Source organism: Trachemys scripta, chromosome 1, assembly GCF_013100865.1.
Source record: "Trachemys scripta elegans isolate TJP31775 chromosome 1, CAS_Tse_1.0, whole genome shotgun sequence".
Taxonomy (NCBI): domain Eukaryota; kingdom Metazoa; phylum Chordata; order Testudines; family Emydidae; genus Trachemys; species Trachemys scripta.
This window is the reverse complement of record NC_048298.1, coordinates 65,858,121-65,878,611: the sequence shown is the minus strand read 5'-3', so window position 1 is coordinate 65,878,611 and position 20,491 is coordinate 65,858,121. Positions and strand designations below refer to the sequence as shown.

The following is a 20,491-nucleotide window of genomic DNA, read 5'->3' as shown; positions in this document are numbered from 1 at the left end:
TTTAATATGGGAAGACATATGGACTTCATGATCTTTTAAGCATGTTTAGGCTTTCAAACAAAGCACTCTATTGTTACCTTCGCAACTCAGCCCCATAATTGATTGTTTGGAAAACTGGAAGCACCTCTTGATGGGGCCTTTTGACAAGGTTACTAGTCCACTTCACAGAAGTGACCTCATGAAAAGAGTGCAGGGATTTTATTTTTCAAGCAGTCTGCACTGTTTCCACAGTGTAAACAAGTAGTAAAATTTATTTTTTCCTTGAAAACTAAGCCTTGTGAATTACTGCACTGTTTACTGTGGAAAAGAACCTCCTCTTTCAACTACTGAGCTTGACAAACTGTCACAGAAAACAGTAATGGCATTACAGAACCAGCGAACAAGTGTTTCTGCCTCGCAGAAGCAGTTCATCTAGGAATGGTGGGAGTCTTCTCCCGCTCCTTTATTTACAGGGCCTGATTTTCTAATAGTTTGCGACTTTTCTAGCTATTTCATCTGTGCAAAGTGGGTGTATAATACTACTGGGTTTGTGTAGTAGTATTTCTTGCCTACTTTGGACAGATGCAAATGAAATCAGAGGGCAGAGAAGAATCAGGCCCATAGTAAGGAATATAGGGATTGCTATTTTCAGACGTTGGATAAAATTTTCAAAATTGTCTAAGGATCCTGCGTCCCATTTTCTAAAGTGAATTGGGAATTTACAGGCATAACCCCCTTTAATTTGTAGTGAGACTTAGGTTAGGTTCCTCAATACCTACATCACTTTTGAAAATAGGATTTAAGCACTTTTGACAATTTTGCTCATTGGTTGAGGGGTGTGACAAATATACTTTAAAATGTCATGAAAGAAAAATATTTTGGTGCTGTTGTTTCATCCAAATGACACACAGTATTGCATATTCATAGAAAATGAGTTTTAGCATTATTTAATTGTCCGTGGATACCTCATATTACTGTATCAAACTGCTAAGTATTTCATAATAAATTCAATGGGAAATACCATAGAGATGATCAAAATATTTAATAAAATGACATATCTAGTAATGACAAAATAAACATTGTGAAAAAGGATATCTTGGGACAGTATGTTGCCTTGATTAAATGTCTGCAATGAAATGTTGCACAACTGATTGTGCAACTGAACTCACATTTCTAAAATGTCCTAGTATCACAAAAATTTAAGATCACTGTCATACATTCCTCAGTCAGTGTCAGATCTTGGGTGTTTCACTGCATATTTTTTTATGATGCTTTAAGTGACCTTTCATGGAAGGTTTTAATTGCCTGTTACAAAATTTATATCCATGACATGTTGAAGTCATTTCAGTCTATCAGGATTATGCAATAAGAGCTCTATGTATTACTCGAGTGAATCTACCTTGTACTATCCTGGCACACTCAGACTATCCATGTGCACCATGCTGACATACATTAAACAGTTCACTTAAATGCTTTCGTCTGGTCCTGTTTCAAAGAGGACTAGATCAAAGTGCATTAATGAACTGTTAATTCATGTCAGCAGGGTCCACATGGATAGTCTGAGTGTGCCAGGATAGTACAAAGTAGATTCATGCCCCAACTTGCCGCAAACTCAATGTTTGTGTAGACAAGTCCTAATCTGTATTTAGGGACCAGCACAGTATTGAATAGCCCCAAGACTGGCGTAGTACAAAGCTGGCCCCGAGTCAAGAACAGGGCCCTTTGTCATTTCCCCATCAAAAGGGAGATAATGAAGTTCCCAACCGCACAGGTGCATTGTGTGCTAAGTTCCTTACTGCTTGTAAGGCACAAGGATACCATGGTGGTGGGTCCCATAGGAAAAAATTGGCCTGGGGGACTTTGTTTTTAAAAGTTTGCTCCTGGACTAAAACTTCCAAAACCAAATTTCTGCTCAATGCCAATTTTCCTAGCTGAACTGAACTCTCATAAAATCTGCTAGCCCCCAAAAACCTAACCAAAGCATCATGGACAGCAAACATAAGGCCAAATTCTACACTCTTTGAGAAAGATTCACTAATATGGTGTTTCCGACAAATCTTCCTATCGCTATGGTGGTGGTGATGGTGGTTTTGACTGTCCATGGAGCAGACATGAGGTGTGGGCTCCCTTAACCTGGTTATGTCCAGTTATCTGCAGTGAAACCCTGCTGGTCTTGGAGACATCCAAAAAGAACCAAGAATATCTCCAATTAGTTCCCTACCTGCATCTAGATCAAAATTCCCCTCAGGTGAGTTTTAAGAGCATGGATGGGGATTCTGAGTAATGTTGTAAGAGTCCAAATTATATTACACAGGGAAACAGTTGCAGCTATGGGGCACAGCACACCACAGAGAGTGGCTTTTCAAAGGTCGCCCCCTCCCGCTTGGTCAGGTATACCTTCATCCAAAAGGCTGGCCCTTCAAACGAGTGAAGATTGTGTGTAAAGTTACCATAAAGTTGGAGGGACAGTGAAAGATGTCCCATTGTACTCAGCACCCCTCCATTCCATAAAAATTGGGGCATTTCAAAAAGTTTCTCTCCACTGTCCTGCTCCCATGTTCTAAAGCAGATTTTTCAATCAGATTTAACTCAGGCAAAACTCTCACTGGAAGGTTTTTTGTCTAAGTAAGAACAGGGCTGTTGGATTTGACATACAGCACATACAATCAAAAAGACAATACAGTAATGGACAAATATATAGATGATATACATAGATAGATACATCTATGAATAGCTTTATGTCTATATAAAATATATTTTATACACACATCTTTGCATTAGATAGATAGATAGATTGATAGACAGAACTATATATGAACAGAAAGAGAGTGGATTAGACACAGAAATGGGTAGTTAAAATATCTAGAGAGAGAGATAGAAAATAAGACACTACAAATAACTATTATCTTTACCTGGCATTTAGTATTTTCCATTTTTCTCTGAAAAACTTCCAAGCAAGATCCCTGCCATGTGGATTTCGAGCTACATGGATTATGACATCAATTGCGTCTTGATCCAGGACAACTTCTGAATTGAGAGACAGGTTCAGAAGCCTTTAGGAGTGAGTCGAGGGGAAAAAAAACTGTTTAGTTTTTGCCAATAAGATCCTTAAAGCTCGTCATCTAACAATGAAACAGCAAAGACCAGAGATTGCTAAAAGATTTATTTAAATTGCCAGGAGAGCTCTGATTTTTATTTGTGAGATTCCAAAGATCACACATACTTCTGAATAAAAAAAAAAAAACCCTTCAGTCCTGCAACTGGATTGTGAGTTCTCTAGAAGTAGGAAGATATTTAAGCATAATTGCAGGTGGAATATTTTCAATGAAAGCTGAGATCATGTGAAATGCTCTTGACTGCATGTATCTTTATGAACTCTACACTGAGACCATGTTGATCAAAAAGTTGGCTAAGTGAACCCGGCCCTATCTATGGTTTAGAAGTGAAATTATGAAAAATTCATGCATTTGCAAGGGTCTCAGTACAAAACCACGTGACATTCTAACTAGAAAATGATTCTGTGCTCTAAAAACAGGCTCTCTCATTTACAGATAAATGCTGAGATGGGGAAGCAATATCATTACTGCAACAGTTATCAATGACAAAGAATCAGAAACCATAAATAGATACTTCCACCTGTTTAACAAGTTTCTATCATCACTGCAAGTTAAGGCTTCTAACAATATTTTCTTCTCAGATACCGCTGTGGTAGAATGGAATTTCATCCAAATGAACTCCCATACATCTTCATCCATCAGTGAAACTCCTGTACAGTAAACGACGTCTCTGACGTTTAGTGGGATTCTAAAAAAGCGACCCATAGAGCATTGCATTATTAAGGAGGTTCAGAATAACGAAAAGGGATGTAGGACATTACTACTTTAATTCCTGTAAAAGTCCAAAAAAGCATAACAATTACGAACTTTTGGTGAATTACACTTATCTTCAGAGTTTTCCCTTCACTGATAACTTCCAAAATCATATATTGAATTGGTAAAATTTCTGGTAGCGTAGCATAACATATGCCTGGAATTCCTTTCCTCCACCCATCCATCACAACTCTATAGGTGTGTAAAGGTATAGTCTTATAGCTTCCTAACTCACAAATGTACCATATAAGTACAAAGGCACATACATTAGCCTTCTAACTCAGCATACAGATTCATGCATAACAAAGCCAGACGGGACCACTGTGATCATCCAGACAGCTCTCCTGTCTGTAACAGGCTGTAGAACTTCCCTGAATTCATTCCTGTTTGAATTAAAGCAGATCTTTTAGACAAACATCCAAGATTTATTTAAAAATTGCCAGTGATACAGAATCTATAACAGCTCTTGGTAAGTTGTTCCAATGGTTAGTTGCCTTCACTGTTAAAAAATTGTGCTTTACTGCTGGTCTGAATTTGTCTAGCTTCAACTTCCAGGCATCAGATCTGATTCCTTTGTCTGCTAGATTGAAGAGACCATCATTAAGCATTTTTGCCCCATGTAAGTGTTTACAGCCTGTGATCAAGTCACCCCTTAAGCTTCTCTTTGTTAAGCTAAGTAGAGTAAGCTCCTTCAGTCTATCACTATAAGGCATATTTTCCAATCCTTTAATCATTCTTGTGGCTCTTCTCTGAACGCTCTCTAATTTACCAACATCCTTTTTGAATTGTACAGACCAGAACTGGACACAGTATTCCAGCAGCTGTCGCACCAGTGCCAAATACAGCAATAAGATAACCTCTCTATAGCTCAACTCCAGGTCCATGTGTTTATGCATCCAAAGATTGTATTAGCCCTTTTGGCCATAGCATTGCATTGAGAGCTCATGTTCAGCTGATTGTCCACCACAATCTCCAAATCTTTCTCAGACTCACTGCTTCCTAGGATAGAGTCCTCCACCCTAAGTATGGCCAAAGTTCTTTGTTTCTAGATGTATACATTTATATTTAGTCATATTAAATTGCATATTGTTTGCTTGCGCCCAGCTTAACAAATGATCCAGATCGCTCTGTGCAACTGACCCCTGTTCTCTTTACTATTTACCTCTCTCCCAATTTTTGTGTCATCTGCAAATTTATCACTGATGATTTTATGTTTTCTTCCAGGTCATTACTAAAAATGTTAAATAGTGCAGAACCAAAAACTGATCCCTATGGGACCTCATTAGAAACATACTCATTTGATGGTGATTGCCCATTTACAATTACATTTTGAGACCTATCAGTTAGCCAGCTTTTAATCCATTTAATGTATGCCCTGTCAATTTTATATTATCTAGGTTTTTTAAATCAAAATGTACCCAGATGCCTTGCAGAAGTCTAAGTATATTAAATCAACACTATTACCGGTATCATCCCAATTTATGATCTCATTAAAAAAATGTATCAAAATAGTTTGACAGCATCTTTTTTTCTATACACCCATATTGACTGGCATTAATTATATTACCCTCTTTTAATTCTTTATTAATCAAATCCCGTATCAACAGCTCCATCATCTTGCCTTGGATGGAAGTCAAATTGACAGGCCTATAATTACCCAGGTCATCCCATTTACCCTTTTTAAATGTCAGCTCTTTTAAAACTCTCGGACACAAGTTATCTAGACCTGCTGATTTTAAAATGTCAAACTTTAGTAGCTGCTGTTTTACATCCTCCTGAGTGTAGAACAGAAAGAGAGGATTACCATATGATATAACAACATTATCTTTTCCCCCCCAAATACAGTAGAAATTTTTTTATACCGTAGAACACTTCTGTCTTTTTTGCATTATTGATAATTCCACCTTTTCAATCTAGTACTGGACTGATACCATTGTCAGGATTCTTTTGTTTCTAATATACTTAAAAATTCCTTCGTATTGTCTTTAACTTTGCCGGCCATAGAGTTCTCCTCGTGTCCCTCTGCTTCCCTTATCAATTTCCATAATTCTTAGTAATGAACATAAATCAGAAGCTATCAACGTCCCCTTTTTTCCATTTAATATTTTTTTTATTTCTTATAGCTGCTTTCACTTCCTCGCTAAACTGGGCTGACTTTTTAATCTAATACAGCCTTCTTCCTTGATTTTGACTTTTTGGGCAGCTAGTAAAGTGTTCTTACACAATTCCCAATGATCATTCATATTTTTCTGATTAAATTCTTCCTACCAGCTGATTTGGCTCATAATTGTTTTCACGTTTGTGAAACTGGCCCTTTTAAAGCACCAAGCAGGGCTTAAATTTAGCCAGAGCAGAGGTCCAGTGAATGTTTTCAAACCCACAGAAGCCCTGGCATCTCCTGCAAGGCAGGAACCCCAGCACCTGCGGCCGGGCTAAAGCCCCAAGAGCCCTGGCGTCTGCTGCAGGGTTAAAGCCCTGAGCCCCAGCACCTACCACGGAACTGAAGCCTCGAGCCCCGGCGCCAGCCACGGGGATGAAGCTACGAGCCTCGGCGTCTCTTCCCCCATGGGTCAAAAGCCCGGAGCCCTGGTGCCTCTTCCCCCACAGTCTGGGCTGAAGTCCTGAGCCCCAGCACTGCTCACCCCCCATGGAGCTAAAGCCCTGAGACCCCTGCCCCAAAGCTGAAGCCTGGAGCCCCAGGTCTGTGGGGCTCCGGGAAATAATCTCTGAGAATTTAAGCCCTGGTACCAAATATATATTTCACTGGGTTGGGCTTTATTCTGTGTGCACATTATAAATATGATCGAAGTCATGATCGCTTGTATCCATGTTATCATTATTTTTTAGTTCAGTTCCTCTTTATCTGTCAAGACAAGGTCTAATGTAGAATTTCCCCGTGTTGGATGCAATACTTTTTGAGTTAGGAAATTGTCATCTATAATTAAAAATTCTAAAGACATTTTAGTACTTGCAGCATGAGACCTCCAGCATATGTTACTCCAATTGAAATCCCCTATGATCACACAATTTCCCCCCCTACACATTATATATAGGTGCATAAGGAGCCAGTCATCATGTTCCCTAGTGTGATTTGGTGGTCTGTCGCAGACACCATCTAATAACCATCTTGTGCTTTATCTATTAAGACACTGATCCATAAACATTCAAGATCGTTTTCTTTTGTTATGGTGCTATGTAGCTAAGCAGCTGATGGTGTGATGTCATCTGAATAAATACTGCCTTACAGTGATATTGCTGGGAGAAAAGTAAATACATGGAGACTCACCTAACTGATCAGCATGCCAATGGGTAAATCAGCTATGCAATAAAGTCTGTCAGTTGACGGACAGCTCAGATAATTTAATCTCAGACCATCATTTACTGAAGCAGTCTCTCAGGGCCAAATTCACAACCTGGCACAGCAGGTACAATGGTACCAATAACATACATTAACAACTGAGTTTGGCTCTCAGACTCTACTATCCTCTTTCTCATTTCTGATGCATGTTATCAGGTGTAACATTTTCCACTGAAAAATATTTTTACTGATAAAAATAGAAACTTCTCAGAGAAATGTATGTCTGCTTTGCTGAATATTTTCTTCCTTATTATTACAATTTTTACCAAAAATCTAATGCTTCCAGTTACTATTGCTGGGCTAAAATGTCTGGGGTGCAGCATACTGCAACAGCCATTTAGAAATTTGAAAAAAGACTGTCATTATGGATACTGTCAAACGAATATCTGAGTTGCAGTATCATGATACTGAAAGACTGAGTGAAATTTTCTTTGTAAATTTTATTATAGCTTACACTACTGCAAAAGTTACAGTGAAGGTCACATCGAGACACGCTCATTAAAAGCCCATTTTTTTCCACCTACTCAGAACTTCAGAACATTTTTTTTGTGGGCTGAAGCTTTCTATTCTTAGCCTCAACTCAATGGTGAGTTTTATTGTAATATTTCAAGAAAATCCCTTTGGTCATGTTTCAATCATTGGGAAGTGAAGATAATATGCCTTTTCAACATTTTAATGCTTCTATTGCTCATCGGTACATCAAGAGAAGTAGGAAAAAAAGCCTCCAAACCATATATTGGCCACTGAGACAAGGCAAAGGCATTGTAACTCTAAACGGTTAAGAGAGGTCCCAGCAGAATTATGTCTTAGCCTATAATAGTTCCCCTATATGGTTACAGAACCATGTTGTCTTATCCACATTACCAACAAACCACTGTGTGAGAACCCAGCCACCCCTAACCACGACAGATAACCTCACATGTGCATGGTTATACTTACAGCACAGGCAAGTCCTATCTGTCTAATTGAAACAGACACAGCACAAACCTCCAAACAAACAAACAAAAAAATCTAATTCGGAGTCTCTTGCTGGTGTTGCTGCCTTCTTTCACCCATTACTTTTTAACCATTCTGTAACTCTCCTAACATTGGCGGAGCTCAGCCTATGCCCAGCCTACACAAGTGATTCCTTGGTTGCTAATACCGGTGGAGATGCATCAATGCTAGACTAGGAGTAGGAAAACTGCCTAGAATTCTTAGTGTAGACAAAGCCTATGTTATCAGAAGCTGTCTCCAGACAAACTTTCTAACTATAAAGATAGTTAAATACTGGAATAGGCTTTCAAGGGAGGTTACGGAATCTCTGTCATTGCAGGTTTCTAACAACAGATTGGACAAACACCTGCCAGGGATGGTCTAGGCATACTTACCTCTGCTTCAATATGGAGGGCTGGACTAGATGACCTCTCAAGGTCTCCTCCAGCTCTACATTTCTATGATTCTGATTCTTAAATAGTAGCAGTAAAGGTGTGAACTTCTCACTTCTACCAGCCCATTCACTTCAATGAGTTTTAAACGTTATTGTCCAAGCCTTGTTCATCTCAGGGAGGTGTGAATTTAGGGTGAGATTTTTCAAAAGCACTTAACTGAGGGCAGGTCTTCACTACGAGGGTGGGGATCGATTTAAGATATGCAAATTCAGCTACGCTAATTCGACCTATCGGAGCCGACTTACCCCGCTGTGAGGACGGCGGCAAAATCGACCTCTGCAGCTCCCCGTCGACCGCGCTTACTCCCACCTCTGCTGGTGGAGTAAGAGCGTCGATTCGGGGATTGACTGTCGCATCCCGACGAGACGCGATAATTCGATCCCTGAGAGATCGATTTCTACCCGCCGATTCAGGTGGGTAGTGTAGACGTAGCCTGAGATAGAAGCACAAGTTCTATTGAGTTTGAATGGGAGCTGTCCAAATTGGGACGTTTCAAACACTAACAAGTGCAGGCAGTTTATATCTCTCTTTTATTCCTTTCTTTTTCAATAAGCACCCACAGAAGGAAATTAAATCTAAAAAACTCTATTAATGCTACATTAAGTTTACATATGTAAACACAAGAAATCAGGGAATACTAAAATGTGCTGATTTACATTAGTGGAGGATTTGTCTCAATGTTTTCTAAATCAAATTAACTTAACTATATTGCAACTATATCGATATTTCTGATTATTAGATGCATTAGCACACATACGTACATAGGCATATAGACACATTGTATGCAATGCGGACAGTTTACTCTGAGAGTATTCATTTTTTATTCCCTGATTATATTTGTATGCATGTTTAAATGCTGTCTAACTTCAATGTTGCATTATTTTTCATCAATTTTGGATTTAATACATTGACAACAATGAGAAGAATGTATGTTTAATGAAAATCGGATGAGGATATTATCATGACATTTGGAGCGGACAACTGATATCCTCAGTGAATGTAACAAAATTAACTAACCAGAGTCAGGTTTCACTGTACTGGCAGAAGTATTTTATGTCTTGACTCAGATATTGTATCATGTTTAAAAGAGAGAGTAGCTCTTATTGGACTGTCCCAACAGAACTGTTTTCTTTGGCTTACGACAAGATACACAACTTGTCAACAAATGCAACAAAAGGAACTAAAAGGTATCTGCAAAGAAGTAATTCTTCGCAGGTTGATTGTCCCATTAATCAGAGTGGCACACATTGCACATTGGAGAGATTACCACTCAGTGTTTGGATACAATCAGTAGGACTGCTGAAATGAACACCGTGGCAGCTAGGGGGATGTCTGACCTAAGAATGATAGTGAGGACAGAGTTCCTTGCTTCTGAGGCTTCCATCATCTTTCACAAGTTACAGCACAGCTCATCAGACTCATCAGACTTTCCTGGCTACCTCATCTTTTTTGTTTTATGTGACAAGAGTAGTGATCTGAGCATCAGCACAGGCAGTAACCGGAAGATCATTTGTATCCTGTGTGGAGGAAGGGAAATTTGGACATGGATGGCATTGATCACATGTCAATAGCCTGAACACCACTATGTATTTTGTAAATGAAACTCTTTTGACACCAAATCTGTAAAGGCACATTTGCAGCACCACAGCAGATCTATTCAATATCATACAGACAACAGCTCTAGGGAAGTTTTTAGATCTCCTTGTATAAGCTAAGTCATTAGGACAAAATGAAATTAAAAAAACCCACACACACTGTTTTTTAAAGCCTGAGCTTCAATAACTATAACACCTATGGCTATGAAAAGCTACAAATTACTCCTATGAGAGGCCTGTAATCAGGATTATAGACATGGGGTTCCTTTCTGTGGAAATGAAAATTGTTTATGAAAATGTGAATATCCCCAAAGTCATTTCTCTTTAACTATTGCCTCAACAGTAAACTTTCTAATTGAATTTTCTCCATTTCTGAGGATTCTTGCTCCCTCTTCCCTCCAGTTATTATGGGCCTGTATTTCATCGTTATCTAAACATGTGAAAATCTCTCAGGTCTAGATTTTGTAGTTGTACAGCTCCATGGAAAATGTGCTTTTAAAATTACAGTCCCATAGCACCAGTTCAGCATGCAGACTGTTGGCCTACTGGATTAATTGAACTGAACAGGTAAAATTAACTATTGTTTCAGTATTATTGAGCTAGTCACACTGAAGAACATATTCTCTTGTTGTATTAAATCTCTTCTGGGCTATGTAGGCTGCTGTCATTTTAAAAGTGATAATATAATGGACACTTCAGAGGGATGATAAAAATTAATTTTTGAAAGCATCATTCTGAATGCTGATATGATGAATTTAATCTTATTTGTCTTGCTCAACAGATATGATGGTGAGGATAAGATATTAGGCCAGCAAGGCTCATGTTTAAAATTTAAACATTTGGAAAATATGTTAAAAATTAAACAATTAGAAGAAAATTAATTAAAATCCTGCTGTGCCTTTACAGGAAATCTTTTTTTTACGATACTGACTAGTAAAGCTTTACAATGAATTAAGAATAATCTTCTAAGTTAAAATTAATTGGTATGTACTTGCTCCTATTTAAACAATGTTCTAACAATTGGAAATACTCTTATAAAATCAGACCATAATTATTTATCTTCTAGGCAAATTGTGTTCTAATTTCTTAAAATGTAACTGCATGCAGTTTAGTCAGTTCTCTGATTAAGTGACAAATTTCATTATCATTTAGGCTAATATTTGACAAAGAAAATTAATCAGAAGCTCCATTCTTTATTTTTTTACAGTTTACCTTTAACGGAAACTTATTTTCCTTGATGACTATATTTATAGCATTGTTTATTAGGTTACAAAGCTCAGATAATATTAAAAGAATGGCACCCATGGAATAATGTATTAGCACTGCATATACTAAAACATAAAACAAATGATGCCACATTAGTAACAGTACATTGTTATGTGTCTTTTCTAAGAAGATAAACACAATTTTTGCCTCTCTTCTTTACTTATTTTTATTACGGTAGCCTAACTCAAACCTGGGAATCATTGTGCTAGGTATTATACATACACACAGGAGGAGAAGGTCCCTTCTTCCAAAGTGTTTACAATTGGAATAGACACAACAGACAAAAGGTGAAATTTTGGACATAATGAGGTCAGTGGGAAAACTTCTACTGATTTTAGTAGGGCCAGGATTTCACTGAAAGGGTGGTAGAAGGGAAGTCTGATTATCCCCATTTGACACATGGGAAACTGAGGCACGGAGAGATTAAGGGACTTACATAAGGTCACACTGGATGTCTAAGGCAGAGCCAGGAATTGAACCCAGATCACATGAGGTTCAGTCTAATGCCTTAACCACAAGATCATCTATCCTCTATCCAATAACTTTTTCTAGCTACACCCAGTGCCAGTTATGCAACATCATTTTTTAATGTCTGAATGGCAAGCTATACATTAACTTGTGCAGCCCATCTCTGCTGTAGATTTTTGTTGTTTTGTCCTTTGTTGGCATTTTTTCTACCCCCAAAATGGCCCTGCCTTTCAAATTGTTTTTCTTTATTGTGGTTGGTATTTTGGTTGTTGAACAAACAAACAAACAAACAAAAGAAATCGATCAAAGCTCTAAAGTTTTCAAATTAATTTGTTTGGGATGTTGTTTACTTAAAATCAGTAGAAGGGGCAGGAGATTTTTCTGTGATCGCCTAGAAAACTGAGGAAGCAAAGCTGTTACTTGGAGGAAGTGCCCAATAAACAACACATTTTCTATTTACTTGTAAACAAGATGCAATCCTTTCTTCTATTAGACATACTCCCTAGATCCTCTTTCACAACACCATCCACTATTTCCTTGATTAACTCATGCACTCAGCAGTCTTTTCTTCCTCCTTAAACAGTTTTATTGACTTGACTGTAAGATTCCACTCAAATGTTCTTACAACCTATCAATTAATTAAATTACTTCAGCAACATTGGCTGCCACCATCTGGCTGTACTCTAATAACATTGCAAAATATAATGTATCTCTACATCTGTATCCACACAGATACAGATCTTCAACAATGAATTTTCAAGGTCATTAAAATTTACAGAAGTTGATAACATAGAAGAAAGGATCTAGGGTTGTTTGTTTGTGTTATGTTTTACATTTTATATACATATATGTATGAAAAAATAGTCTTTTCTCTGTATTCCCACAGGTCCCATAAGTCTAATGACTTCTGAAAATTAAGTGATGAACATCAAAACTTTGTACACAAGTAACGTGTCTTCTAGATACCTCACACAAATCATTAACCTTTTAGGCCACACATCCACAAACACTCATGCTCCCGATTTTTAGGTTAAGCACAGGTATAAGTGTTTGCAAGATCAGGGCCTTAGTGCACAGATGTGAAATGAAGTGACAAAACAATGCATCTCAAAGCAGCAGACAGAGGAAGAAAGAGAAGAAAAAGAAGGAAAACGGTTACTTTTGGTATATGTATTTGATTATCTGTCATTTGGCCCAGATTTCATTAGAATGTATATCAAATAATGACTAAGAAATCTCCGTTATCTACCATTGACCTGAGCCTACAAACATGTTGCAACTGTTGTGGCAGTTCAATGTATTTTTATGGTGGTATTTCCAGAGTAGTTAAAGGTTGATCCAGTAAAGAGGTGAAATAAATTAGGCAGCCAGATTAGTGTGAATCAATTGTCTCTTGAAGAGTAAATACAAATTGTTCTTACTGACTATGACAATCTAGTATTCTCAAATTAGGGCTCTTGGGTACTATTGTGTTTGTGCAAATTATATGACCGATGACATTCTTACTTCATTACTTGCACTTTTCTTATGACTGATATAGAGAAAATTAACATCATTAACATTGCACTCAGATATAGGAGTATTTTACAGGGAACCCTGTGAAATAACAAATGTGGAAACTACTGGACAAGCCCCAAGCTGAATGGATACATTTAAAAACATCTCTTACAAGATAATTAGATCTCAGGATGCTACATTCTAAAGTGTTAGCTTCAATTTCTAGCTCCCATATTTTCCTCTTTAGTCTGTGGTGTAAAGGAGAAGCAAGATGTGCAAAAATGGGTGCTAATGACCTGAAACTCATGAGAGGGATGGGAATGGCTGTTTCATGGCATACCTTCTCTCAGAGGGTCTATGGAAACACCTCTGTACTGATGATAAGTCAAAGCCAGAACTCTATGGGTTTTCAGTCAGACCAACGTTAACTTCCTTCTGTTTTCTGCAAAGATGGTTTGTTGTATAGACACAGAAGAAACCTTAATGTCAAGATGACTTTTGTGGGAAATATGACCTGAGGGTAGAGAGGAATATGAAGGCCAGGGTGCAGAATGCATGGACAATCCATGTTTTGCAAGGTTTCTCGAACATTCTTTTTCTACTTACTCAAAGTGGCAATCCTTCTCCTGTCAGGGAAGCCTGTGGGGCCAACACCATGATGTGAACTTGTGGAGACTGCAAAGTATTTTTTCTCTTTTACAGATTTTGTTTCCATGGGAGGGAAGCCTGGAATAAGGTATTTAAGTATGTTGGCTCACAGCCATTCCTGAACCCTTCAAAATTATATTTATGATTAATTTGTTTGTCCTTTATGGCTATGAAATCTATCAGGAATCCTGTGGTTAAAAACCAGGACAGATGTGCATGCAGGGTCTCCTGGCAGTCCCTACTTATTCTTCCCCACGAAGTTGGAACAGTGCCCTCTGGAAAAGTTCAATGACTGTTGTGTTAGGGAAAAGATGCTGGACAATATTCTATTTTGACAGGATCAGTTCACTGTATCATTGTAAATATCATCTACTTTGCTGGATCACACTGGATCACATCTTCTGATCCAAGAGAGCTACAAAAAGTATACTCAGAATAGAACAAAGAAAACAAAGTGTTAAAGAAGTTGAATATTGTATATCAGCTGGGCTAAACTACAAGACAACACCCATGTCAATAACAGAATAATGTCGCTAACCTTAGAGGTAAATCTTAGTCAAAAGAGAGTCTGGTTCACAGATGCAAGGCCAAGAGATGCCAAATCTATAAGAGGTTTCAAGCTTTCTTCTTTAACTATCAGAATGCAGCCCTAAACTTACCCAGTTTGAGTCCTGTGAAAATTGGATAACGAAAAATATTGGACACCACCAGCTGCTGCCACTGGACATAGCTTCAGACCAATATCCTAAGTAGTTGAGAATGATCAAAGTACTCAGTACAGAAAAATAATAGTATAAATAGTCAAAGACAAATTAAATCTAAAACAGTAGGTACCTAATCAACCAGGAATTTGAAATAGCCTACAATTTACCTGTATTAACGATGTGATTCAATATGTGATAGTAATTGTAGGTAGTCTGTTAATCATGATAGTTCTCAAATCACAGGTACTCTATATCTCTGATCTCTATTCTGCATGGGGATAGCCAGAAGATTGAAAACCCAATGCATGTTACTCTAATTGATACTGAATCAAATAAAACAAATGCACGTGTTAACAGTTTTCTGTGAAAAAAAGTCAAGCAATTAGTCCTACAACTATTTGAACATAGATAACGGATGAATAGGAATGGGCTACATTTCAAAAGAAGGAAAAATCTGAGAATCCATTGGTGACTGGCTCTGAATATCCAATGCCCTTTCCAGTGGGCTTCACTAAGTCATGCCTTGGGGGTGTCACAGCAGATGCTGACAGGCCATCATTTACTATGACATCACACTTCAGGAGTTTATAAACTATTGTCCTCTGCACATTTCTTCCTGAGCTTTAGAGGTTAGAATGCATCCAAAGCAGAAACGCTGCAAATGCTAATGCTCTTAACATTGTTTTTTGCCTTCAAAACCAATGCATTAACGGAGGTTAAAAAGGTTAACAAGGCTGATTCTCAAGCTCAGGCAGACTTTGTATGGTAATTTTGCTAATTTTTTAGGCTGAACCACAATGCTCTCATAACTACAGAGTGTGAGTAATGTATTTCTTCACACATGAAAGAGCTTCACAGGGATCATCCCAGTTAAATGAAGGTAGCAGCAAACATCTTAATTTTCAGCAAGCAGTAGCTTCTGCTGCATAGTATTTGCCTGTATCTTGAATTCTACGATCCCCATTCCTAAATCGACAACACTAATTTCAATGATTGTATAAAGAATGTTCCTTATTCCTCATAGAAGTTTCACTCTTGTCCACTTATGGAAGTATGTATTCATCTTACTGCAGCAAGATCATGTTTGCCATGCTAAGCACCATCAGCAGCATTTGTGAGGCCTGAAGTAAACTGAAGTGGAGCCCATAGTTATATAAAAATATCAGATCTGTATTAATTTAATAATTAAAAGGAAAGTGAATCTCACATTAAAATTTGTTCTCAGGTTTTCAACAAAAACTTCATATAAAATTTCTTTCGTTAGATCTTGCTAGGATTAAAATCCTGTACAGACCTGGAACAGAATCAATAAACAGATCCGTTGACACTCCTTGGAGTCAGTTACTTAAGGCTGGCTATTTGGTTCGATGCCTTTGTGATCAAATGTGTCCTTTGAGTCATGCTCTGGCATTCTTTCCTGGCAGAGTGGCTGAGAACTGCACTGTCATTAAGCATTTTGCACTCTAAATTATCATAATTTTTTAGCCACAGAAATGGCTGCAATCTCTTTCTCGCATCATTTATTTTAGGACACAAGTATCAGGAGATGAGATCAGCTATTGGCGCACCAATGCAGTAGTCGGCAACCTTTCAGAAGTGGTGTTCCGAGTCTTTGTTTATTTACTCTAATTTAAGGTTTCGCGTGCCAGTAATACATTTAAACATTTTTAAAAGGTCTCTTTCTAATAGTCTATATAACTAAACTATTGTTGCATGTAAAGTAAATAAGGTTTTAAAAATGTTTAAGAAGCTTCATTTAAAATTAAATTAAAACGCAGAGCCCCCCGGACTGGTGGCCAGGACCTGGGCAGTGTGAGTGCCACTGAAAATCAGCTTGCGTGCCACCTTTGGCACGCGTGTCATAGGTTGCCTACCCCTGCAGTAGTGTATTAGTGTCACAGAATGGAATTTCCTGTGGAATAGATGAAATTCACAGAGTTGTGGAGAATGTCCTTCTAAACCTCATGAGCACTCATCTCACGTAGATTAGTGTATGTTTTTTGTAAAGAAGATGTGAAAGTAATAGTGTTGTGCCTGGAAGTCTAATGGTGTTATTCAATATTGCTGGTATTAAAGAGAAGACTAAAACACTGGGAGATATAATTATTTTCTTTAATTCTGCATTTAGTTTTAACCCCAAAACATATTTAACTTTTCAAGGTATAAGCTACAAATGTAAGTACTACTGGCCAATTCACGATTGAGCTTAAGAACATAATAACGGCCATACTGGGTCAGACCAAAGTTCCATCTAGCCCAGTTTCCTGTCTTCCGACAGCAGTCAATGCCAGGTGCCCCAGAGGGAATGAACAGAACAGTTAATCATCAAGTGATCCATCCCCTGTCGCCCATTCCCAGCTTCTGTCAAACAGAGGCTAGGGACACCATCCCATCCTGGCTAATAGCCATTGATGGACCTACCCTCCATGAACTTATCTAGCGCTTTTTTGAACCCTGTTATAATCTTGGCCTTCACAACATTCTCTTATAAGGAGTTCCACAGGTTGACTGTGAAAACAGTCAGTGTGAAAAAAACACTTCCTTTTGTTTGTTTTAAACCTGCTGCCTATTAATTTAATTTGGTGACCCCTAGTTCTTGTGTTATGAACCTAGGTCTTTTGTTATCTTGATCAGCAGTGGTAACTTATTTACATGGTAAAGAACAAAGCATAGTAAATACATGATTATTATAATTATTTTAATCTCCTGGAGTGCAGAGTACATGGTAATTAATTTTAGACCTACTATATTAAACAGTATTACTAGGACACCTGCAGAAATATTCAAACAGTATAGAGGTATACATTACTGTAGTTGATTATTGCCCTTCCCTAGCCCACAATTAAATTACGCAAGTAAAATACATAAACATTTGGGATGGAAAGAATCTCTAAAGAGCCATCTAACCAAGCATCACAGCAAGATTTATTTTGTCATTCCCAAACCATTCCTAATTAGATGTGTGTTCACTCTAACTTTGACTATATCCAGGGATTGAGATTCCCTAGCCTTCTTAGCCACTTGTTCCACTGCCTGTAAATTTGTACAGTCATAAAAGCTTAACTTAATATTAGCTTATATTTGTATTGAATCTCATTTGATTGATGTCAATCTACCTCCCCGGTATTCTTTTGTACTCTTATGTTCCAAAGAATTTTCAATACTTCTCAATTTGCATTGTTTGTAAATCAGCTCTTTGGATTAGCCACTCCAGCTTCCAAAATAGATCATTCAGGGCAAAGCATTGCAATGTTGCCTTTATTTTTTACTATAGTATTCAGTAAACTCTGGGTCAGACTGTACTCATATGTGGAAATACCACAAAGGAGACAGAAAACACTTCCTTCAAAGTTTCTTTTGAGTTCTCTTATTGGAGGTAGCATTCCCCAACCTCTAGGGGACAAACTGGGAGGCCAACCCACAAATGCTGCTGATATTGGAGATTTGTTGGGGGAAGTGGGGCACCTATGCAGAGATCCTCTGCCTCCTTTGATCAGCTCTTAGCCCTCTGTAGCTCTGCCCTGGTTCCCTGGCAATGTGACTCCACTGCAACTGTATTGCCTGGAATTTCCCAGCAGGTGTTTGACCACTTTGTTCTGCTTTGTGGAAATGATTCTCTAAGTACAGTATATATAACCTCTGGCTGTATTAACTTTGTTGTTAACACTGGGAGGAGGGAGAGATGATGCATATCTCTACCTCCAGTGGTCTTTTATTAGCACTGTGGAGAATTGTCAAAATGCTCTGGAGAAAGGAAGGGAATGCTCCCATTGAGACAGCAGTCTCTCCTTTTGTGGGAGAAGATGCATGCAGAGAGAATGGTACAGAGATACTATGGTTGCAACTGACAGTACAAAACAAAAGGTAGCTTTTAAGGACATGATGTTATAAGAATATTCATAGTACATCAAACTGAGTGAAGTACAGTTATGATCACAAAGATAACAATATAAAAATGGCACTGAATTACATATCTCTTCCTTGTATGTATTCCAAGATGTACTTTTTTGCCCATTATACTCATATTAGCCAACACGGTTAAGGGAGCGTGTTCTGGCTTCTGTTCTGGCTCACACACCATGTTAACTAAATTCTTATTACAGAATTATTATTATTATTGGTAATAACAGAATCTCGGTGATATGGCAGAAAGCTGAACCATTATATAGCCATACTAATGTATGAGCAAAAATAGATGTGCTGATCCTATATAAATGTTGATACTGAAGTACAAGCTAATTTTATGACTACTAAGCTGCTAAACTGGCAGAAAGTTTCTCAACTACAATAAGTGACCTTTGTGATGCCTTTCCAAAATGAGCAGACATGGTATCAGCCTGTCAATGAGTTAGTCACATTCAAACGTGGTGACTGTTTTGAGAACAGCAATTGGCAATCTCTGGGGTGGGGAAAAAGATCTGAACTTAGAATCTTACGAAATAAATAAAAGAAATCTGTCTTCTTTGCAAGTTGCACCCTTATTTATCATCTGAAGTCAATCCCTGTTCTATAATTACATTATTTGTGGTGGCTATTTTTCAAAATTGCCCAGTTTCTTTACAGAAATGTATTGCTTTAACTAGCTGGTATTTTTCCTCCTCTGCCTCGCTCTGATACCTTTATCATAACATTCATTGTGCTCCGGCAGTCACAATCTTGGGCTCCCAAGAATGGCCTTGTGGAAAAGGTAAGATTAGTTTTCAGAAGGCTCCTTAAATGTGTTCCTTTCCTTTCTCGCTATTGTTAGCAAAGCAATAAGCTTTTTTCTGATGCCTCCTTCTTCTCTAGTCCTTTAGGAGGGAGAGGGGGAGGCTTTCCAGGGTGACAGCTTTTATATATTGCATTATCTACTGCTGTGCAATTTAATAGATTATGTTAAATGTGATTAACTAATTTTGCTGTTGCAAATGAGTATCTCAGTAAATTACTTTTGCAGATCCTTTCCTGTGATTCTTTCTTTGTATTTTCCTCTTTGAATAGCTACGTATCTAGCATTGTTGATGTTTGCTAATTTTGATATTGATAAGGATTCTCTTAAAAGTGTGCATGCTTGGATTCATCATACAGAATTAACCTGACAAATCCTTTAATAACACTTTCTTTTTGGAGTTTGGGGCATATTTTCATAGACTCTGGATACTTTTTTCCAAAACACTTAAGTGACTTAGAAGACTAACGCCTAGATTCAAAGTAGGATGTAGGTGCGTACCTGCCATTTTAGGCGCCTAAATCCAACATCTAGGCACCAATGGAATTCACAAATCCACCATTCAGCTGCCATCCAAGTCTGTAGCACCTACATTACTATTGATTACATTTCCTAGGTGCCTATGTTTCTGCTAGTGGCCATGCACAAAGCTGCCTAAGTTCTGATGCCATTGACCTGCTCAGCAACTAGTTCATGCTTAAGCCCTGCCAGGATTCACAAACTAGGCATCTTTCTGCCTCTCTCGCCTGTGGGATGCCTCACTTGGGGTCGTAAATTCCACTAGGCAGCAGGGTCCTTAAAAGTTACAACATGGAACATTACAGTGCTTAACTCCCTTAGGGTGAATCTAGCCCTAAATCCCATTTTCAAAGTCACTAAGGGTATGTCTACATGGCGAGCAGAAACCAGTGGCAGCGAGTTTCAGAGATTGGCTCTACAAATTTGGGCTCACGCTACAGCACTAAAAAT

The 20,491-nt window shown here is 38.1% G+C and overlaps 1 protein-coding gene across 2 annotated transcripts in view; it reads right to left on the bottom strand.

Annotated features, from left to right (window-relative positions):
• The window catches only part of TRHDE (thyrotropin releasing hormone degrading enzyme), a 302,627-nt gene that overhangs the window by 8,018 nt on the left and 274,118 nt on the right, over positions 1-20,491 (bottom strand). The window contains exons 16-17 of one of the 2 annotated variants that reach the window (XM_034771582.1): positions 3,616-3,783; positions 2,892-3,032 (exon numbers count right to left, since the gene is read on the bottom strand). In XM_034771582.1, the coding sequence (XP_034627473.1) occupies positions 2,892-3,032; positions 3,616-3,783 (309 nt within the window). Of the gene's footprint in view, positions 1-2,891; positions 3,033-3,615; positions 3,784-20,491 lie in introns of those variants that run through there. The other variant, XR_004645855.1, reaches the window with a different exon arrangement.